General features: G+C 38.4%; 1 protein-coding gene across 3 annotated transcripts; it reads right to left on the bottom strand.

Moving 5' to 3' along the window:
• On the bottom strand, positions 1-23,421 carry parp4 (poly (ADP-ribose) polymerase family, member 4). 3 transcript variants are annotated; one of them, XM_067515616.1, is made up of 35 exons: positions 23,287-23,421; positions 22,790-22,917; positions 22,446-22,656; positions 20,631-20,760; positions 20,035-20,113; positions 19,841-19,945; positions 19,191-19,349; positions 18,568-18,705; positions 18,234-18,401; positions 17,365-17,516; positions 16,657-16,788; positions 15,091-15,189; positions 14,588-14,771; positions 14,007-14,148; positions 13,294-13,436; positions 12,977-13,108; positions 12,762-12,848; positions 12,426-12,590; positions 11,969-12,015; positions 11,612-11,693; positions 10,889-11,026; positions 10,621-10,810; positions 10,102-10,172; positions 9,275-9,462; positions 8,927-9,026; positions 7,688-7,858; positions 7,486-7,566; positions 7,125-7,205; positions 6,941-7,036; positions 6,602-6,784; positions 5,188-6,287; positions 4,643-4,715; positions 3,824-3,926; positions 2,325-2,454; positions 1-1,906 (listed from the first exon to the last, which is right to left on the bottom strand). In XM_067515616.1, the coding sequence occupies exons 2-35, from the start codon at positions 22,913-22,915 to the stop codon at positions 1,699-1,701; spliced, it is 5,394 nt and encodes a 1,797-aa protein (XP_067371717.1). In that variant the 5' UTR covers positions 22,916-22,917; positions 23,287-23,421; the 3' UTR covers positions 1-1,698. The 3 variants fall into 3 exon arrangements, with proteins under 3 accessions (XP_067371717.1, XP_067371719.1, XP_067371718.1); XM_067515618.1 differs by having other exon boundaries at positions 19,191-19,346; XM_067515617.1 differs by having other exon boundaries at positions 23,202-23,352.
• Between the last annotated feature and the right edge of the window lie 562 nt (positions 23,422-23,983).

The raw sequence follows: 23,983 nt of genomic DNA, 5'->3' as shown, positions 1-23,983 counted from the left end.
TCAGTTATTGAGTTTTTATTGACAGGTTTAATAAAAACAGCATAAAAGTGCAGCTAAAAGGGGAAAAAAGTTTTCTTAACAATCAAAGATGATAATAAACACAATAAGGATTAAGGCACTTTAACATTTTAGGAAAGTTTGATTTGGTTTGTGATCACACACCAAAAATATCGACCATTCCAAAGATCATCTAATAACACCAACTAACTAATAATTACATTTAGCAGATTTTCACCAACTCTGTAACTTCTTTCTTAAAATGAACAAACCTCTGGTCTCCAGTTGGTCACAGTACTCCAGCAGTTGCCAAACATTAACATATGAAGTTATTCAAAAGTATTATTGAAGAAGGTGCTCATTTGTGTAAAATCCAAAGAATAAGAAGAAGCAAAAATGCAAACAACATACTATTTTGTTCAAATTTCCAAAACTCATGAAATGTCGTCAAAGCACATACACTATATTTAAAGGTGGTTAAGCGTTTCTTCTTTCTGTAAAACAGTTTCTTTCAGCCAGTTCCAGAAAAGATAAACTAACATAAGATAAAACTAAAACTAAAAGACCAACCATTTCCTGAGCTGGTTATATCTTATTTGACGTACACAGCCAGAAGCTGAGTGCATCATCTTCTGTATGAACTTACAGTCTATAATGCTGCAGTGAAAGGCAGTTTTGTACCTGATTCATTGCATTACCACCTTTCTCTATATTTACATGCACTTGAGAAACCAGGTCACTGATTTTGTGTGTGTGTGTGAGCAGCTGACAGTAGGAAAGCTTTCACATCAATGACAATCTGGGTGTTTAATGTAACAGTGAGTTACTGGAGACTTCAGTAATTCACATACTGTAATGATAAATGTCTTCTTGCTCTAGTTCTCTTTAATTTTGGGGCATAAAATGAGCGGTTATTTTTACCACTGCCGCTCAAAAGGTGCAAAGTGAAAAGTGTTTTAGTTGTGAAGACTGTTTAATATTATGATTAAAAACTCAGAATTTTTTATAACAATAATAGAAAAATCCTCACAGTGCTGGTCTTGTGGAGTTGTTGTGTTTAAGACAGGTTCGGGTCGCAGGGGTATTACTGGAAACTGGATTGTCAGCTCAGCAAAATGTTTATTTTAATCTCAACATTCAAAATAATATTACTGAGTACAGTACCTCCACCTGGACTCTAGTTTATGAAAGTCAGGTGTGACTGATAGATACTGGCTACAAAAACCAAGGCTGACATCCCTGTGTATTGTGAGTAATGTACTTTTACATTTGTTGGTTTGTTTTGGTTTATGTATTAACTGTCAATCACTAGGCACTTTTTGTAATAAACTCACCTGCTTTGCATTTTCATTCATTATAGGAGTTTGAACTGTTTTTCTACGTATCTGTAATTAACCAAACTAGATTTTGCCCTAGAGCATCTTTGCCGTGTAGCTGCTTCACACATAAATACTTAATTGTTAATGTTGTTGTTACTGAAAAACCCATGGAGGTATGTAAACACAATGGGCTATAAAAGGTTAAAAAAACCCAAAATATGAAAAAATATTAAAATATAATATTTTAACAGCAGTTTTTGGGAAGGTAACATTTGTTTGTCATGTGTTAGGATTTTCATAGACCTCTTAAAAGTTAAAAAATGCTATAAAATGCATGCAAATCTAAAACACTCGTCACAATCCCTCGCTGACGTCAGCCTGCTCAGTACACCATCACAGGACTTGTGGTTTTCTGCAGGTTCAGATCCCTGAGGGGAGAGAAGGGAGGGAGGCTGTCAAAGCCCAGCAGCTGACGGGTGGAGGACTCCCAGCTCAATCCAAACTCCAGCCGGCTGTAGGCGCTCGGGTACTGCCGGTCAGCCCAGGAAACCCAGTCCACGGCCCTTTTCACATCCTCCCACCGCTCAGGCCTGGTAGAGGATGTCAGTTGTTACCAAAAGAGGAAAATACTCCACACTTCATAAGGTCATGTGTTTACCTTACAGATCATGTTCTACTGACATTTCAAGCCTTTCTGCTATAATTCTGGATAAATAATGTAATAATGCATTTTTAACAGCTTTACTTGGCTAATTCGAATTGTAACAATTGTGTAAAGTAGCCCTGGCTACGTTTAGGACCCCTCCAAATGTCAAACCCAATTGATTTCAGTCTACAGCAGAAAATAAACCAATTGGCCTCACTGTTCCAATGCTTTTAGAGGGGAGTGCACTTTATTAACATTAGACGTCACCCCCGCATATTTAAACTAGTTTTATGATTGAAATGTACAATACTTAGTCATTTATGTTACTTTCTGTATGCTGTTGTGTCTGGTGGTGCACAGACCTGGGCTGAGAGTCGTCCAAACTGAAGAGGGTCCGGAGCAGTTTGCCTTCTTCCAGCTTCTTCACTCTCATCAGCTGCAGAACCAGAAGAGTTGCCACCAACCTCAGGATCGCTGCACGTGCCGTGACACCTGCACCACACATACACTTGCATGTTTTATTAATGGCAGGGAGGCGGGAAGATTAAACCTTGGCTGAGACAAATGTGATATCACCATTTCACAGCTCCACCAGTGCAGAAGTAAGCAATAAAAAACGTTTTGCCTTGATACCTTTATAACTGCTTGTACACTTTGATGTGTGCACACACAGTTGGGTGCCGATGTTTAGACTGCAACAAATATTATTTGACATTTCAAAAAAGGAGATGTAAACTTTTGTAAACACCCAAGCATACAAACCATTAAGACACCTGCCAAATTCTTTTTAAGGAAAAAATGTCGCCCAGTGCAACTGTGTGACTCACTTGTGTTTTATTACAGGAGGGATCATCTGATCAATCAATACATAAATCATATTTTCAACAATATCAATTCAGGCACCAAAGCCACCTGTAAACTGTGTGTTCACTTATAAAGGCCACCAGTCTGTGTCCTGGATTATTTTCTTCGTCTGTGCTCTGGATTACTGTTACCCCAAAACTACACTTATAAACCCTAAACACAGCTCACAGGGTCACATTTTATTCCAAAATGCTTGGTAGAGACATTTTTAATAAATGCTCTGAATCACAATAACTCTGTACAGTGGAACTCAAACAATTTTTGAAAGTTTTATATTTTTTTTTTAAAGTCTCAGCCAAGCATTTGGAAATGAAAACACCTGTTACCCAGGACAATGGTGATGTGTTTTTAATTCTTTTTAAATAATAAAATAACGAGCTAAGCTCAACTGCAAACTTACAGACACTGACTGACACAAAATGAGATGAGAGACAATTCATTGATTGTTAAAAATATGAATAATGTAACGGCTAAAGTCATATTTTAATGGAGGCACAGACACTTAAGTGAAATCAAGTCAAAATAGAACATCTTTCCTCGGGCTGAGCGATTGGGAAAAAATCCATTTTATTCATATTGATTATAAAATGCATGTTATTATTGTTTACCTAAATACACTGACAAACTATTCTGAAATAAAAGAAGTTTAATTCTTTGCTGGAACTAATGTGACTGCAACTACTTGTTCCGTTTGCAGGCATTTGTGTGATGCCCACATTATTGGTACATATGGAAACAAATCACATTATACTATAACTATAAAGTCAATGACAAATGTTTTATCATGGGGAAGGATGACTGATGATATTTACGATGTGATAAGGCTCATCTCTAACTTTTTTACTATTTTTCTTTATCCCTAAAAACATCCAAAAAAGTATTCACACCCACCAGCATTTTGGCAATATATGAAATTTTAGTTACATTTACAACAATGTAAATAAAATGTGATATATTTTCACTGTGAAGGCTTGAAAAAGGTTTTAAGAGTCCTCACCTAGAGAATTGATGCCCTTGTTTTTCAGGAACACATTGGCAAATGTATCCAGATCAACATTTATTAATTCACCCAGTTCTGTGGTTAACTCCCAGTAGCCTTCCTGCAAAACACAATTAGCACAGGTCTTTTGTAATGTGGCAAGAACAACTATAATAGCAAGCGTTCAGTACTCTATAGATTGTTAGCATAAGCAAAGCACCGTTATAATCAAGCACACGTACGTGTACATGTTGTTACTATGCAAATCCAAGTCAATAACACACAAAGTTTTCTATTTTTATAATCATATAATAAACTTAATTTTAATGAAATTGATCCCCTAATTCCAAAGCTTTCACCTATTGGACCAATACACATACACTACTTGAGTTGTGGGAAAAAAAAAAAAAAAAAAAAGCACTGTGGGATTTTTTTTTCTGTGGAGGTGACAACAATAGTAAGTGTATGTACCCAAACTATAAATGAAGCAAGGCCACTGTTAACACTGCATCAACAACCCATCAATTATATTCAATGTGTATCAAAGTAACTGTAGTTCACTGTAAATTAAACTCCGTGTGATTGACAACCCCAACAACAAATACATCTGTTTACCTGTAAGACGGAATTCAACTAAAGTTGAGATTAAATGCAGTTATGCTGTAGTGCTGGAACTTGCTGCTAAATTAATCTTATCAGATATAATTTGTTACACATCTATCCATCTATCTGTCGATATCTATATCTATAGATCTATCTTTATCTATATGAATGAAATGTTTCATCTGTTCAGAAACAACATTCAAGCTGATGCAATAAAAATGTAAAATCTCTTACTGAGTCCTGCATCTGAAAAATGTTTGTCCATTGGAGCTTCAGCGCTTCAGGGTCAGGTAGTTTTTTCCTTAAACTACACAATCACAGCAGGACACTCAATGAATATAGACAATAGAGTGAGACTTATAACATCTGCATATCCAGGAACAAAAGACTTAGACTTACAGACTTACAGTTGGATAAAAAAGCTTACAACCCATTATTTTGAAGTGGCAATGCACCATCAGCTAATACAAATGTTCCTTCATCATTAGATAAAAAAAAAGAAAAAAAAGATCCAGGAGTATTAAAAAAGTAAAAAGTAGTAAAATAATGATAATTACAAAAGTACAAACATTTGCATCCCCCTGATAAATTAATTAGCATTAACTTTAATTAATTTCTGATGATGTGCATCAAATGTGCATTAAATATGCTGACAAACAGCATATGCCCTTTCAAAATAAAGTGAGGCACCGCACTGAATTTATCCTCCTTTCAAACATGCATGCTGTAAATACTGCACACGGAACATTCAAAACAATGTTTTTTGAGGGGGGACTCACCTGCGCGGCTCCTTTATATCAGTTTGAGATGCATGTTCATCATGAGCTCTAAACGGCTTTTTAGCGAGTCGAGCTCGAAGCGGTGCAGCATATGATTTCTCCCGTAAATTTAGTCTTCTTGCAGATCTAGTAAATCTAGTGGTTTCTTCTTGAGCTTCTGCCACACGATTTTTTTCTGATCTTTGCAAATCATCTTCTAGGTTGATCTTGTCTGCAATCCCCGGTATCTCCAATGACTCACAGGCTTGAAGTGAAGAGCGTTTTAAGCGACGTGCGTATACTGGAGTAGGAGCTGAACCAAAAACAACAGAACTTTGGGCAGAAGGAGGAGGGGGAAGAGCATCAGAAGATAAAGCACATGGAACAGGTGGAGATAAGCTACTATCAGCAGAAAATTGGACAGAAGGGAAAGAAGGGGCTACGATAAGAGGAGCTGCAGGTGGGGCAGAAGAAGCAGGAGCAGCTGAACCAATAAAAGGAGAACCTTGGGCAGGAAAAGGAGGTCTAAAAGCAGAACGCAGAGGATGCACAGAATCATGAGAAGAAATTTGGCTAAAAGCAAATCTGCCAGAAGGAGGACAAGGAGCGGCTGAGACAATAGGAGCAGGAGGTAGACCACATAGAACAGGAGCAGCTGAACCAAAAAGAGCAAAACTTTGGGCAGGAGAAGAAGGAGCACGGCTAAAATCAGCAGAATGTAGAGCAGCCACAGAAGCATGAGGAGAAAATTGGCCACAAAGATGGGAAACAGAAGGAGGAGAAAGAGGGGTTGAATCAGGAGGAGCTGGAGACAGACTACAATAAACACGATTAACTGAACCACCAACTGCAGAAGATTGAGGTAGACATGGTATAAAAGTGGTAGGAATAAAACTGCGAGGGGGAGGAGGAACACAGAGAACATCCATGTGGTGCAAGGACTGTGGAGAAATTGTGGCCTCATCCGAGCTGTTTTCCACTGCTTCAGAGAATCTCTTTTCCTCGGACCATTCATCATCATTATCTTTATCAACATATACTTCATCTTCATCTTCTAGCTCGTCTAAAAGGTTTGACTGGTATCGGCCTTCAGGGAGTTCGTCAAATGTCTCAAACAAGTCCTATGAGAAATAAGGAAGCAGCAAACTTTAGGAAACGTTATCTGACACACAAAATTCTTTCCCAATGTACATTAACATACCCTTACACATGAATAGAGCAGCGTGCACTAAAAATACATATATCTAAAACATGCATTTGTGGCACCTCGAAAAATGCCAAACGTGCAGCTTGCCGTTTATGAGTGTACGGACTAACCATTCACCTATACAGCAAGTGTAATTCTCGATCCTTATTATAAATATACACAAAACAGTGAGGCAAATTAGTAAATCCCAATATGGAAATTTGCTTCCCCTCAATTTAAACGACTTACAATATAACAATCCGCCGTATAATAACAACAAGCTGATTCCTCCTCCAACTCCTCCTCCGACTCCGACTCCTCCTCTTCACTTTGCTGAGGAGAAACCCAGCGGATGTAGGGGAGGAAGTCCACATCTTCCTCTGCGATTAACTTGGGGATGTCTGTGACGCCCTGCTCTGTTATTTCTGAGTCCTAAAACAACGGAGATAAGTTAGGTTGATTTGGAAGCTTCAAAGCACATATGAAAAAACTTCCAGGATGTGTAGCTTCATCAGTGAATGGACGGGCTACTAGAAGTGAAAACCATAAACAGTCCACATGTGAAAACAGGCTGAAAATTGCACGAACCCTTTCCTCGATGGCCACAAAGCTGGTGAACTGAGACAGAATGGAGTATTCTTTGCTTAACTCCACAATGAAGGACTTCAACTCTGCTTTCTTTCCCTGGAAAAGCAAAAACCCACGTCAACAGGTGGAGCTCAGAGGGGACGTTTTACCAAGCTGTGTCACTTTTGGTCTCACGCAAACACACCTCATGTTCAGCTTCATCGGCATCCAGGTTTCCATCTTCGTAGTCCCTAATTAAGGCCCTCGCTGTGAGTTTGTGAAGAAACTGAAGACACAAAAACAGATATAACGCCATCTCACCATTCTCATTATAAAGACAATCATTATAAAGTTGCATTTATTATATTAGAGTATACATGAACTGTGTTATGCTGATTGTAACCTGGTTACGTAAGTGCAGGTAATCTCAGTTCTCTGCAGGGTAAAATAGTTAATGTGTTTATGTGTCAGACAAGTTTCCCTTCTGATTTCAGGTTCAGCTAGTGTTAAAACACATGTAGTTACTGTTACTATTGGGGCCGGTGAGTGTGAGAGTGTGTTCTTACTGTTCCCCTGGTCTTCTGAAGCTCGCTGGTTGACACCATGGTTTTAAGCTCTTGACCCCCCAGGTTTCCAAGGAGAGTGGCCTGTATGAAGTTACAGGCCAATTGCAAAACTGCATTTTTAAGTACTTTCTAATGTTTTATTGAGTTAACAACTGAGCTGCATTTATAGTTTTTAGGCATATACTGTATACAAACTGCATACCTGAGTACAGTGTGGCACAAACCCATAAACCAAAGTGTGACAGTCGTTGAACAAAGCATGGATCTGCTTGGGGGCTTGCACAGGAACTGGGGCTCTTGGATTGAACTGCTGCCACTTCACTGACACTGAATTGCAACCAGGAGATGTCATGCGCTTCACCTGACACGCTACCTGCCATTACCACAGACACATTAACACAAGTTATTTAACTCTATGGCAAAATGTGAGTCCTGCTGGATGATTATTGCCAGAATATTCCTTGGGATGGAGCCGCTTGTGTGAAATGCATCTCCACATTGACAAATGCATATTTACAGCAGCAATAATAATAATAATAATAATAATAATAATAACAACAACATTAATTACACCAAATAAGCAGTCATAAAGAGAAAATATAAATATTCATGCATTGAGTGTTTTTAATAAAATGGCAATTTACAATACTGCGTTCAGTCCTTGATGGAGGTTGTAAAATCAGTGTATCAAAAATTATTAACAACTTGTTTCCACTGCTCCCAAGTGGCCAAAATACGTAACTGCTATCAGTACAACAGGAATTCAGATAAATGTATAAGATTGTATAATACAGTGATCTATAACGGGGGGTGTGAGACCACCATCATTGTGTTAATGCACTGACTATTATTAAAACTGTACAAATGAACACTTTGGAGATAATCGTGTCAAATAACTAGGCTCCATTAATGATTGGACATATAACATAACATGAATACCTGAACAATTTGAAAATATCAGTGTCAAATCTGTAGATCTGCACGATGATTATTTTTTTGTCGATTAATCTATCAATTATTTTTTCAAATAATCTAAAGATATTGTCCCGTTAAGCTCTTTTTTTTTTTTTTTTTTATTAGAAATCAAGAGCATAACAAATGGTTATACCAGCTAGAGTAGAATCTGATATTAGGATTGATTAGCTGGCAGCTGCATGTTATGAAACTCCCTCTCTGCTGCAGACAGGGAGACTTAGCTGAGCTCTGCCCTCAATCACTCAGAGAGAAGAAGCTGCTACACAAGTTTATTTTCCTATTCGCCAATCTCGGTGGTGTCTTGAAGAATTTATATGCCATGATTTCAGAACACAAATCTTGATATTTTCGTGCTGTAGTTTAACCATTAAAAAGTAAATGTGCTTACTTTCTTTATTGTTGCAGATCCCCAAATATTGTGTCCCTTGGACAACAGGACACAGTAAATTTTGGGTTGTCATCTTACCTTTTCTGTCCAGTTGTGTTTGGTTTTTGTGTCAAAGAATTCGTAGGCTCCACCCCCTGCCTGGGCCAGAGCCCTCAGCATGTGCCGATTGGCCGTTGCGCTGAAATTATGACACATCTTTAAAATGTCTGTATCGAAAACAGGTCAGTGTGCAGAGCACCACAGCCACTGCTGCACTGTAGACTAAAGATACATACATAAACCTTTTTTACATAAAGACATCTGAGCTCGGTGTTTATCCATTTGTATAGTTTAAATCTTTTCTGACTGTCACTGAGTATTAAGACTGGTATCAATTGAATATCCCCACACCTCCATGTTTTCCAACACCCCTTTCCCGTTACAGACCTGAGTCCACAGGTGAAGAGGCGGCTATGCTGAGCATTGTCTCTGAGCAGCTGCAGGGTGAGGTCTGGGTTCTGGATGTGGCCGTCAGACAGCAGCACCAGGTTCCTAATGCCGTTTGTCGGAGGCAACAGGCTGAGAGCCCGCAGGGGTCGCCACAGCTCAGTGCTGCCTCCTACTGGAGAGAGGAGCTGACAACAAGGAGAGGAGAGTTTTAAGAGCAGAATGTTATATGTTGCATTTAGATCATTTGGTTTAAACCACTTCACTTGTCAGTGAACTAGTTGGTTAATCTGGTGTCACTATCACCAAGAGCTCACGATCTTTGCACACTCGCAAAGTTGGAATTTAGGGTATTTTAGGGTACCTGTTCTCATTTTGTTGAAGGTCCTTGAACGACCTTCAACAAAATGAGAACAGGTACCCTAAAATTCTCTCTCTCTCTATAAATATATCTATATCTATATCTATCTATCTATCTATCTATCTATCTATCTATATATATCTATATATAGATATATATAGATATATATATAAACACACACACCTATTTATTGTGTGTGTAGGTTGAAGGCAAAACCAAAAAAAAAAATAAAGTAGGGAATCTTAGATAATGCATTATCCAAAGTCAGAACAGGGTAAGAAGTTTAAGATGCTGTGCAGTTTCATATTTAGTATGTTATAATAGTACATTAGTAGGTAATGACATTAATCACTGGAAATAACCATATTCAAAAATAAAGTTTATAAAACAATATATACTTGTTTAATGCCAGAGCTTTGGAGCATCATTGTTTATTAATCCTTATAGCTATAGTTTCACAACTCACCTTCACGAATCGCTCTGCTGCCTGACGAGCTTCAACAAGCGGCTGTGCTGTTAGGAAAGCTTCTGTGTGATCTGACAAACACAATTCATGTTAGGAAAATATTACTGACTGATACAGTGTATATGCAGTGTATATACAGAAGTTACTTTTGTAAAATATTTGGTAAGGTCAAAGTCTGAGAAACTGAAATGGTTTAAGATATAAACAGAATTTGGTTTGTTAAGGGGCATTTTTATTTATTTATTTTTTTTATTTAGCTCATGTAAGATAAATCTCTCAGTTTATACCTTTATCACTGTATTACCAAAACCACCGATTTAGTTTTATGGATTTCAAAATGGTCTATTGATATTGAATATGGTCAAATGTGATATATTGTATTATATATATGTTTTCTTTTATCGTTAATTGTTATGTCCTTTAATAGTTACAGGTGGTGTAAAGTTTTACTATATCATCTCCTTTAACATGTACTTTCTACCATCACTATACATCAAACCTCAAAAGAATAAAACTGACCTGTGCCAAACAAAATGACATTGACTCGAAGGTTTTGGTTGAGGCTCTTAAGGACTTGCAGGGCGATTCTCTGGGCTGTATGGAGAGACTCTCCCTTCATGGACTCTGACGTATCCAGCAACAGGACAACTTCATCATATGCTGAACTGCAATTGATGTCAAAGTCTGGATAGAAAACCAACATGCAGGCCTATTGGAGAGAGAGAGAGAAATTACAATTTAAAAAAGTAACAAACTGAGACAAAACTAAAAAGGCAAATAGGCAGACCTGACTGTCTTTGTCAGGGTGTTTCTCCACCCACATCCTGGGCAGGTGAACCTCAGAGAGTGTGACCGACAGCTGGAAACCTTCTGACCCCATGACCTCTCCTGGCAGTACACTCACCACTGCCTTACAGTCAGTTTTCTATTGGATCACAAACAAAATATGGATTAATGATAAATAATGACAAATTGGTACCCAAAGATGTCATAACTGAGACTAAAGATGACACATTTTTCAAACAGTTAAACTTGAGTAAAGCAAGAATATTGACACTGTAATAAGCAGATATTCAGCCATTTGACATAAAAATACAGGTATGACGAATCATTAACTATAACAAATTCTCTGATTAGAGAAAGACAATTTATACAGCAACTATGTGATTAACTAAATGTGATTAAATGTGTTGTGTAGACAACCTCACATTAGTTTGTCAAAAAAGATTTATTTTAAATGTATGCAGGCTGTGCAAAGTGGTACAGCTTCAAACAAATCTCCAAGAATTTCTAGAAATTAATTTTGAATGTAAAGAAAAAAAAAAAAGTAATCAGCATATTTAGGTAGAATATGTTAAACCTTTTGCTAGATTCAACTCAAACTCAACTAGTGTCAATGCAAAAACAAAATTAATTTGCCACACTTTTCTAGACTTCCCAGACCTGTGTAAGATCCCAATTAGACCTGATCAATGCACAGGATTAAGAAAAGTGCAAAACCGCCAATTACCTTGATTTTGACATTGTGAGTGATGCATTTCAAGCTCGAGATCTCATAGGGCATCTCAACTGACATATCCAGGGTAAAATCCCTGAGGAAAACATAAAACACAGCCTCTCATTACACACATTCTGCTGTGTATTACAAAATAAATAAGGAAGACCACAAAGGGAACCACTAGAAGGCCAACACAAATTTTCTATTCAGAAGTTTTTACAAACACAAATGTCAGACCCATTCTGTACCTGAACAGCAAACACTAAAAACAAGAGTCAGGTTTAATGACACAAGGATTTCCCGGATTAAAAACTAGGCTACGTTTAACATACATTTCACAAAATGTTCCAAACACATAATATTGCTCACCTCGTACTTGCGGCCTCGTCTGTCACACACACCTTCTCCACTGTGACCTATTGACAGATGGAAACGCATAAAAAGTACTGATGAAAATAGTAAAAGTAATTTTTCTTTCAACACAGAGCCTCTTAAGTACTATAACATGAGAGATGCTGATTTATATATATTCTTGCTCCCTTTTTAAACACTAAATAGAATTCAAGCACATCAGTCATTGAGGGGGGCATCTTGGATTTTGGGCACAAGGTTTTAAATAAGCATCTCCTACACAGTTCTGTTATTCATGTTTGCAGAAAACCCAGTGAATGGACCCACGTTTTCCTTTAGTTAACGGTTTCTGCCAATGAGGCCTGTTCAAATTTCTGGCCGTTTAAAATCTGTCTGCACTTGAATATATACATTATCTGACAACTGGTCACCCGATGAATGTGGTCACCCCACACCCCACTCAGAAACCTCTTACCTGTGTGGTTTGGTTGAGGGCTGCACTCTCCTGCCATGGAGCCACACTCCCAGGCAGGGAGAAGAGGATACTTCCATCCCTGACAATCAGCTCCGACACAAAGGTAACTTTAATGAGAACAGTTGCGCCGGGGGGCAGATTGCCAACGCTGATGGTGAACACGTCCTGCAGGGAGCACGAAAAAACAAAACAAAAAAACCATTAATGCAGAACTACACTTTTTTCAGTCAATTAATTCTCAACATGAATGAAAGGGTGCGAAAATGCCATGATTAGAAAATGCTGGATTTGAAAGCTGGAATCTGCATGGTGATGTGCGTTAAGACCTGGACATACAGGGGCGTCTTGATCCATAAGGTATGCCCCATGACCTTTCTCAATAGCTTGCTTGTACTCCCTGCGAGCGGTTTCTTTTTCCTTCACCTGAAAGCAAAAAGGACACAAAAACAAGGTTAAATAGGATTTGCTCAGTGTATTTCTTTAATGGTGTGGTTAGATGAATGGCGCCTCAAAATCTAGGAACCACTCAAAATAAATGTACTTTTCGTTACCTGTCCCACCACATGTTTCCCATTAATGAAAGCTTCAAATCCACACACTGCTGCAGAATCATCTAATGGGAAGACATATTTTGCCTCAATGGGCACAGAGCTCATGTTGGTGTATTTCTGAAATATGACCACCTAAAATGTTTTTTAAAAAAAGGAGACAGATTTTCAGAAGAAATGTAAGAAATACTGTCAATAATGTATTTGAGAGCAAGTGGCAGTCAGTAAAATTGTGCAGCCACTAGTTCAGGTCAACCATCAGCTCATGGTTCTGCAGAAAAAAATACAAAGAAAAGCACTGAACTAATCCCTTTGCTCACCTGAGAGAGCAGATCCACCAGTTTGCACCTCACGTGCACTGACTGCAGGGGCAGCTGCTGACCAGAGCTGTCCAACAGTCCAGCCTTCACATCATCCAGTGGGTTTTTAATGCTTTCAATTCCGTCATCCTCTGCACTGAGCTCTACACACACACAGATAAAGAGACAAACACAGGACAACTAAATTTACAACTGTACAAAAAGAATGTAGATTTAAAAAAAATTAAAATAAAAAAAAAAAAAAAAAATATATATATATATATATATATATATATATATATATATATAAAAAATCTTTTCCATATTCTGAGCGTGTATTACCAATTCTTTTACAACCTTACACAGGTCCCAGAGGTCCCCTAAATGTTTTCCAGCTAAAATAACACTCAGATCATTCATTCCGGCATGACTGAAAATGTCTTTGTTGCACAGAGGTTTTGGTCTGTAGCTTTATACACAAATACGTAAATAATAAAAAAAGTGCACATAAGGGATTTTGCCTAGTTTTAAGTCAAATATAATGGACTAAGTTTGACACATTTATGCTTTCAAAGGCCATTAATTTCACAGCTAGACAAATCTTGATTCTTTTAATAACAAAACAAATATAATTAGTGTCCATGTCCCCTTACCAAGTCAAATTTGTCCTCTAATCAAAAAGCAAACAAAAAAAGCACCTAAGGAGAAATATTTTGTAGATGTTGGGTGTTCACCTTGGTCAGAGGAGGGCAGACACAGCTCAGCTAAGGTGTCGATGGCAGGACTGAACTCCATCAGTTGTTCTCCCTCAAGGCTGAATTGAACCACATATTTCAGTTGCACCTGATCAGGACTGTAGACCACATATTCATCATCCTGACGCACAAGCACAGCAGACATAGCCACAGATGTTAAGAGCATTACATTTGTAAAAATATTAGGTCAAATATAACCACATTAGGTTTGACAGTATACCTCCATTTCAAAAACATGATAATATAGTGGGGATAACTTTTCTTGCCTTGAAAAGATACTTACTTGTATCACATGTATACTTGTCTTTACAGACAAGGAAAAATATTTTTGGATCACTGCACACTTCAGCATGCTACCAAAAACCTAACTAAACAGTGCAGTGCAGATTGTTGACTTTTGATACAACAAATATATGAGCTCTTTTTGCTTTCAGGTGGTTGACATCATGTTTTTTAAAATATAAATCCATTTGACCACCTTACAATGTCACAATAAAGTGCAGACACTCCATATTAGAAATGACTAAGTAACAGCAGTATCTACATACACACACACATACCTCAAACTCAGACTGAACCTTCGGGGTGCGACGGACACCGTGCACACTGTGGTGTCCCTCAGGAGCCTGAGTCAGTGTGACGTCTCTGTTGTGGACATCCCAGCAGCGTCCAAGCGCCACATCACACACCAACAGAAGCCGAGAGCCGTCTGTCTCACTGGGCCTGGAGTATTTCAAACTGGTGCTGAGGATGGAAGATAAACAATGACACTGTTGTTGCCATGGTTAAGTGATGTAACTAACCTGATGTTTCATAGACATAGAACGAGTTATGTGCATATAACCAAAGTCAGAATCCAACTTTCTCATATACACACATTTATGCTATGCCCTCTTCAGTTCGTATTCCCCTGCTCTGTGCTGATAGGTCACAGTTTGAAGTAAATATTGATGTGTGTACAAAAATTGTAGTGAAGACATGATTCTTGATTTTTGTTTTTTTCCTTTCAGTACAAAAAAAAAAAAAAATTGTTTACCTCAAGTTAAGGACAATATCTACTAACCTAACAGCATCACTAAAGTAGATTCCACTGCCCAGATTACCAACATCGGTTCGTTCTATCCCATGGTGCTCCACTCCAACACGGGGCAACAGCAGGCCACTGAAGACAGAATGGATAACAACATTTTTTTACTTATTGATTAGAACCTTAGTCAGTTTGTCAGCATCGCCACATCACATATGCAAACTATTATGCAAAATATTAATAGACTTAAATAATGGATACATTTAGAAAGAAGCACCACATGAATTATTAAGGAAGTGAACTATCAAACTGTCACTACAGTGTCTTTCAGTCCAGGCTACAAAAAGCTCCTGAGGGTCACTGCTTGCAAATTTGAGCTTTATTTATTCATAAACCTTGAAGGATCATGTTGGGAAAACTGCATCTAATGAAACAGAGTCAATAGCCCCAGTAGTCGACTAGATATAGAAACAAACCCAAACAATATCTGATAATCCTATTGTTTAGCATTCCCCTATTATGGCCAGTCTAGCTTTAGATATTCATTTGTGATTTCCTATGTCACTCAAAAGTTAATTTTCTCATAATTTGTGGTTAGTAATCGATTGTGGGTTGCGACAGGCAGTGACATTAAAACCATAAAATCTCATTAAGATGTGTTTTATAATATATGTTTGATCTATAGTAGAGTTTTGGGTTAGGACATTCATTAAGGATACAGTGCATCCGGAACATATTCACAGCACTTTCCCCCCCATTTTGTTGTCTTATAGCCTTTTGGGTATTTAAAATTGTGTTTCTCACGGTCTGAGAGTCCTTCGGATGAGCTGTCATGTGCCTTTTACTAAGGAATCGTTTCTGTCTGGCCACTTTACCATACAGGCCTGATTGGTGAAGTGCTGCAGAGATGGTTGTTCTTCTGGAATGTTCTCCTCTCTCCACAGAGAAAGGCTGGAGCTCTTTCAGAGAGACCATCGTGTTCTTGGTCACCTCCCTGACTAAGACCCTTCTCTCGATCGCTCAGTTTTGCCGGCCAGCTCTAGGAAGAGTCCTGGTGGTTCCAAACTTTTTCCATTTACAGATGATGGAGGCCACTGTGCTCATTGGGCCCTTTCCCCAGATCTGTGCCTCGATACAATCCTTTCTCTGAGGTCTACAGACAATTCCTTGTACGTCATGGCTTAGTTTGTGCTCTGACATGCACTGTTAAGTGTGGGACCTTTATATAGACACGTGTATGCTTTTCCAACTCATGTCCAATCAACTGAATGTCACACATGTGGACTCCAGTCAAGGAGTAGAAACATCTGAAGGATTATCAGTGGAAACAGGATGCAACCAGAGCTCAATTTGAATGTCATACCGATATACATGTGATTTTTTTCATTTTATTATTCATAAATTTGCAAAGATTTTAAACAAACTTTTTCCCGTTGTCATTATGGGGTGTTGTTTGTAGAACTTTGAGGAAAATATAGAATTTAATCTATTTTGGATTAAGGCTGTGACATAACAAAATGTGGAGACATATAAGTGCTGGGAATATTTTCTGGATGTACTGCAAGACCCCAGGAAAAACAACACAATGTGTGTGTGTCTTACCGAGACAGGATTCCTACAAAGTTGCTGGGGCCGGAGGAATGGAGGAGAGGCTTAATGTTGCCAAGCTCACTCTTGAACATCTGAAGCTCCACTCCTCTGCTGACACGCAGAACCTGCTGGATCTGGACTTTGCTGCAAAGCATGTCACACACACATCCAAAAATATGTATTTGTATCTGAATGTAAAGAAGAGAATGGAATACGAATAGAATAAACATGAAATACTCATTAAACGGTATTTTAAAGTTGTGGGCTGTTTTAAAGCACTAAAGGCACAAAGAGGTTTACTTCAATAACTCCCATCCATTTAAGGTTTCTCCATTTTCCACTTATTTTGAATGGTATGTTTAATATTAAAAAATCTGTATTTTCTACATCTTGAGAACTCGTATACTATGTTTTTAAACTACTATCCTATTTGATATTTACTTGACTCTTGCCTCTTGACTCTTACTTGACTCTTGTATGTGTAAAATGTGTGAATCATAGACCTTAACAAATCTGTAGTGGTTGGTGGACATGCAGAGTAAAGAAAAGCAGTGAATGTAAACTACATTAAAAAGCTGCAAGTTGGAAGCATAGAACAGCAAGAAGCTGTTCTCGACTTGAACAATGACACTCACTTTATGACAGAAGGTATTTTCTGGTGGGTTTGTGACAATAAATACAATTGCAACAGGTGTCGTGCATCTTAACACAGCAAACTACCTGTTCTGCAGCAGAGCAGTCACAGCTCGAAACTCAGAGCTGCTGGAAGGAACTGTCTCAATGCTGCATCTCAGAGCACGGTACTTCCCCAGACAGGACGGCATAGGACTTCTCAGAGTCATTTCACTCACATTCAGGACATCTCTGAGTAACTTGACACAGAAATGATAATGTTCATGTTAAGCCTAGATATGCTCAAGGTATATGTGTACAGATGTATGCATGTATGTATTTGAAAGCCTTGAGAGTTCAAAAAATATATTCATGCATTTTCTTTGGACTGAAATTAATACAAGTCAAAATCACATTAAACAATGTGGTGGTAGTGTAACAATATCAGATTTGAATCATATCTACTCTAAGTTTTTAACCTGCAGTGTGTTTTATTGGACTTATCATTCAGTATTTATCAACACTGATTAACAGACATTCTCCTGCCTACATCAGCATGCAGAGGTGATAAGTACTAAGTGCTATACTTTAGAAATTCTGCTACTTTACTGAACTGTACGGGAGTTTTTCCATTTTATGTCCCTTTTCCTCACTCATTCAGCGGTAAAGCATAGACTTTTACTCCATTACATTTATTTTACAGCTTTATGAAAATACAACCAACTAATAAATGATGAGTATTATACTGATTAAAAGGATTATGAGTACATAAAGTGGTAACGATCAGCTTTGCCTCTAGCAGCTGCTGTTTTGTTCCATACCATGTTGCCAAGGTAACAGCGATATCTGTCTTTTTTTTCCATTAATTAGTACAGAGCAACTCTATACTAGTCTTGTACATGTACAGTGTGTTATAAACTGTAATATAAATGCATAACATTGCACATTTTAGAGCATGTGTGTATGTTCTCTGTTACCTGACAGAGATCCAGTTTCTGAGAGATGAGCTTGGCATTGGGAGGTAACTGGGGTGCTCGGTGTGGCAGTAGGGTGTAAACTTCTTCCAGGAGAGATGTTGCCTCAGTGTGATTTGCCTCGCTTAGTTTCCTCTGAGCCTGAAGCAACAAACCCTCTGCCCTGCTTACCTACAAATACACACACACACACATACACACACACACACACACAACTCTAATAAGCTCTGTGATGAGAGTTTTTCTCTGAGCTGAAATAAACAACAGGCTGCTGGGACAAATGGTTTCAGTAGTCTGGGACAGATATTTACTGAAGAATCCACACAAAAGACCTTACATCATTGAGGCTCAGTTTGTCAATCGAAACTCTGAGGATGCTGCCAAGGCAGCCGAGGGCCTCTGTCCATAGCAGCTCCACAAATACACCCACGTCCTGCGATAAGCTTCCTGTATTCAGCTTCTCTTCTAGCAGCAGCTGCCAGTATAACAGAGGATGTCAATCAAAAGATGAGCTACACAATGGCTCCTGCAGAGGCTTCAGATGTCATAACAACACAAGTCTAGTTAAAACCTAACAATTAAGAAACTATTGATGAACATCAGAAACATCTTTGTAAAGTCAGAAAAATAAATGTGTGGAGATGGTGTAAAACCTTACTAGGTAGTGTTAAGAACCACCTCCCACACATTTTAGTTCAAGTGTTAAAGAAAAACCATTTTAAAGCTGGTGAACTATTTTATTTTTCTCTGGATTTATTACATATGTATCACTATATATATTTATGGGAATATGGGATGATATATGTATGATGATGGTAGAGGACTATCACAATACCCAGAATGCCTTGAATTAAAGCAGGCAATTCCAGTTTTTATGAATCACAGCAGCTTTTCTTGGTTTGAATACAACTGCATAATGTGTAAACTGTCCAAGTTTTGTGCAGCCTGGGAATGTCAGACCTGCTGCAGGGGGCTGGAGCCAAGATCCCGGGCCTGTAGAGGGATGTCGCTCTGCAGCTGCAGACCAGTATTCTGCAGGGTCTCTCTCAGGGCCAGGTACACCTCCAGAGCATCTTCCGATGTGGGCGGAAACACCAGCATGTCCCTCACTGCTGCCTTCTGTTGGCATAAGCACAGTCCCAAATGTAGATTACTGGTGGGGCTAAAAAGGAATTAGTCTGCCTCGAGAACTTGACTGTCCTTGTAACGGCTGAAATGCAGAAAAATGCTAAACTGATAAATAAGGCTTTAACTATAACACTGCTGCAACTTTTTGTTTTCAAATGGCACAGTACACTAGGGAGTATGCTTTAAGATTAAAAGGAAAAACAATAGCTTACAAAAGTCTCTGCAGAAGAACTGTAGGAACAGATGTTTAATTTGACAGTTCTTGAAGCCACAGACCAAATAACAGATGGGCAACGTAATCAGTAAATTTACAAGCACAGCAACTAAACACAAAATTTTGACAGAAAACCATTTAATGTCAACTGCAGTTTGTTTTTATTATCATATTGACAAGAGTTATTGCCAACTTGCTTATAAGCCAAAGAAATGTTACCTGTGTATTGACATGCAGTACAAGCAATAATGTACACAAGACTTCACACCTTGGCTACAATATCATTGTTCCAGTAGCGGACCACGCGGTACTGACGTCCATTCTCTGTTTTGACACTCTGCAGTTCCAGCACACACCAAGTGTTGCTGTTTATCTGAAGAAAAGTGCACATGATTAATAATAGTAATTCTAGCACTATTGTATTGCAATATGAAAAAGCTAAAAAGTTAATTTCAGCTTTACCTTATTAAAGACAGAATACTTGGCCACTTGAAAATTATCTGGATATGTTGGAAGATCAGAATCACTTTCCGTGTAAATTCTGTGAAATTTAACAATTGACAAAAATGCAAAGATCAATAATATTCCAAACTATACATGTTATTGGGAAAACATGTTTCTGTAGAGGTGTTTGAAAACTAAACTTAGCCTTTACGCTCTTGTGGTGTGTGTCTACCCCCATCTGACAAATAAATGTGAGCAGTGGTTAAAGGTGTGTGAGGTTCAACTGCATTGTCAGCAGAATAACACTGAGATTTAAATTCCTAATGCTTTAAATTCCTTATGAAATGTGATCAAAATGATTACAAAATGATTAATATGGTGGACTGCACCTTCAGATGCCAAAGAACACTCTGCCTGTGGGTGTGTGGAAACTACTTTAGTTCTATAGTCTTAAGTCTATAAATGAAGGAGCAGGGACTGCTTAAAGAGAGAAAAGAAAAACATGCCTGAACCTTTAACCACAATCAATTAATATGATTTAACTGTATGCTATTTAGTCCCCAATGTTAATGTTACATATTAATATGCATGTTCAGCATGATCGTCTTCCACACCTGAATTTATCCAAGACATTTCCACTCCTCTCTTGAGCCTCTACCATTCGAGTCAGTCTGACAGAGTCCACAGGCTTGGCCTGGTCTTTGGGTGATTCAACAACTGCTTTCTTTGTTGGTATTTTAGACACTAAAATGTACAAGACAGAACAAACATATTTACTACTCACATAATCTCATGTCAGATGGATCACAAGAGCGTTTAAATGCATTTAAATTGACAGACTTAGCCTGTGTACACACTCATTGCACAACGCTGCTGCAGGCTGGAATTAGCTTATCTGGAACCTAAGGAATGTCCATACATCAACGTGGACGTATTGAGCCAGCATTGACAGCTATAGAAGCTCTGACATGTTTGAATGATCAGTGCAAATAAAACCATAATGAGTCATTGTGCTGCAACTGGGTGGAGTACAGATTCTACTTAAGGCCTGTCACATGCTGAGGCTGCAAATATACCTCTGACTGAACCAACTAATGAATGTTGTACACTTCAAAACAATTTGAATTTAATTCCAACATGTTTCTAATGGGTCTTAGTTAGATATGTAAACAGATACATATTATGTATTCGGAAATATCAGAATTACTCCAAACAAGAAACGTGAAAGTAATTAATAGGGAAAAGCTGTCCAATTCATTAGGCCTCCCCCAGTTACTTCGAAAGGGGCACATCTTTATGCAATTACTTATTTTCAGTTTTATATTTTTGATTAACATCATTTCTTTATGTTTTCGCACCACCACAAATGTGAAATGTTACATTTCTAGTAGCAATCCTTTCCATAAACGTTTCATACACATTTAATCAAGTATAAGTGTTGAAATAGGCGGTTAAAGTCTTGCATTCTACATGTCTATAAAGTGAAGGTACAAAGTATTAGCAGCAAAATATACTTAAAGCTACAGTATGTCACTTTTTGGGGATTAAGATTTTACTAGACAAATGGTCCAAAAATTCTATTCTAGGTTTTATTGATGGCTCCTATGATATCAGACTGTAACCTTCTAACCAATCAAAGAATTTCAATTATGAATTCCTTATTGATACACCATTAATTCTGATGACGGCGTTCTGAAGTATTCTTATTTACTTAATATACTTTGATAATGACTAACACATTTCAAGGGCTGTAGCAGAGCACAACAGAGTAGAAAGAGGGAGGACTGGGTAAAGCAGAGAGGATTTATGTCTCTTGCTTGCACTGGCTTAAGTTCCATTTTGTAACTTCATAGTGCAAAGAGTTACTCATTATGCAAAGTGACTTATTTTCAGAATAGTGTTCATGATATCATTGGATATGTACTAATGTTTACATCATTTCATTGCAGCTGGAAAAAGGTAGGACTAATTTAGAGTTAAGTAAAGATTTTATGTCCAAAAGGGGTAACACATTTTTTACTTTTTATTTATATTTTTTTTATTTACTTTTCATTATAAATATGTCAGAATGTATTTATTTACAATATTTTATTGGCTTTGTTTCAATCTCAGAAGTACTGCAACTACACCTATTTACTGCAACTCATAAATGTAAAAGTAAAACAGAAATTCTCCAAACACTAAAATCGTACTTAAATGTCCTGCTTGAGCAAATCTACTCAACTATTTTCAACTAAAGCATATGACCTTGATAAATGGAAGCTGAATATAATTTTCTCATTAACATTATGACTCACATCCACATAAACCGAAAAAAAATACAAAAGCAGTGCGTCGAATTTTTCTTAGCAAAATCTGCTTGGAATTTACCATCAACCCCTTTTTTGGATACAATTTCCACCTATTGAGATGATAAAGTGAGAGAGGACCTTGAGTCGGTGAGAAGACGGGAACTGAAGTAAGTGATGACCCGAAGGGGGAGGACATTTCCAGCTTGTATTCATCCACGGGCAGAAGAACTCCTCTGTCCAGACAAGCGAAGACATAACCCACTCCCACCACAGGAGTCTGGTGCTTGTGGATGCTGCGCAGCCTGCTGGCGCTCAGGTTGGACACATCACCGGTCACTATCAGCGAGCACTGTGGGAAACAGTCGAACTTTGTCGTTTGGCTACAATATTCAGCAGACAGCAAATGGACTGGGAGGAAGTCATGTAAGGAAGTAGCCTGCAGACAACACGCAGTGTGACTGAGCAGGATCACAAGCACTGACCTGTTTATTGACCACAAAGGAAAGGCTGCCTCCATTCTCTGTTATCGCCGACTTCAACTTCTTCTTCTCTTTGAAGGGCAAACCTTTCAGCTCCAAAAGCACGGCGCACTTCTCGAAGACAGCCATGGCTGTAGGGACCGGGACACAACCACTAAAGTTATTATGAGCTAACACAGCGGCTGCGCTCTCTTGTCCTGTGGGTGTGTTATGTACAGTGACACACCTCACTGTAAACTGCTGGGAATCTAACGCGGAAACAAACCCCAAACGGCGCTGCGACAAAATCAAGGCAGCAACACCAGCGAAAAGTTTCCTTCACGAACACTATGACGGTTGTCAATTAAAGTGTTTCTACGTGCAGGGAAAGTCCCGTGTTGCCCGTAAATACAATCTTAGCTAGCAGGTAACTTACCTGACAGGAAACGTCGAGAGCGAGCGTTAATGTCACAGTTTCATGACACTTCCGTCCTATTTGACAAATATTCAAACACACTTACTGGACAGGGAACTTGCAGATGGGACACACACAGCTGTCAGAAAGCACAGCCGTCCGACGCAGCGACAAGCTAACAGTACCGCCGCAAGCTACCTGCGTTACGACAGCAACCTTGTGTCTTCCGGTCTGGCTTCAAAATAAAAGTCGTTTTCTTTGAACCAGTTGGAAAATGTTTCAAGATTTAAAGAGATCTAGCATCAAGTGCTTATTTCCACACCTGAGAGACAGAGATGCTTATTAAATACATTTAGCTAAGTGCTGTACTTGGGTAAAGTTTTAAGGGTACTTCAATAAAGTATTTCCATTTAGTCTAACTTTCACTCAACTACAATACACAGAATATTGTAGCCTACTTTGCTGTGCTACACATGATTTACAGCTTTAGTTGTGTATTTATGTGCCAGCTTTTCTGTGTGGAGTTTGCATGTTCTCCCTGTGCCTGTGTGGATACTCCGGTTTCCTCCCACTGTCCAAAAACATGCATGTGACGTTCATTGGTTCGAATGTGAGTGTGAGTGGTTGTCTGTCTGTGTATGTCTCTCACGAGATAGACTGGGGACCTCTCCACGGAGGCTCCAGCCCCTCATGACCCTGAACAAGATAAGAGGTTATAGAGAATGGATGGATATTGAACAGATGCATAGAGTTACTAGTTTCTTTCTGCAGCTTTGTAGGTCCTTAAAAATATATATTCAAAT

The sequence above is a fragment of the Channa argus genome, chromosome 9 (genome assembly GCF_033026475.1).
Source record: "Channa argus isolate prfri chromosome 9, Channa argus male v1.0, whole genome shotgun sequence".
Taxonomy (NCBI): Eukaryota; Metazoa; Chordata; class Actinopteri; order Anabantiformes; family Channidae; genus Channa; species Channa argus.
Note: the sequence above shows the minus strand (reverse complement) of the source record. Positions and strands in the feature narration are given on the sequence as shown.

Excerpts from the sequence above, each read along its gene's own strand:
- parp4 (XM_067515616.1), bottom strand. The coding sequence starts at position 22,915 with ATGGCTGTCTTCGAGAAGTGCGCCGTGCTTTTGGAGCTGAAAGGTTTG. Across the intron at positions 13,437-14,006 it reads TCTGCCCTCCTCTGACCAAG|AGCTCAGTGCAGAGGATGAC; the intron begins GTGAACACCCAA and ends GTGTGTGTGTAG. Across the intron at positions 2,455-3,823 it reads CAAGGGCATCAATTCTCTAG|GTGTCACGGCACGTGCAGCG; the intron begins GTGAGGACTCTT and ends TGTGTGGTGCAG.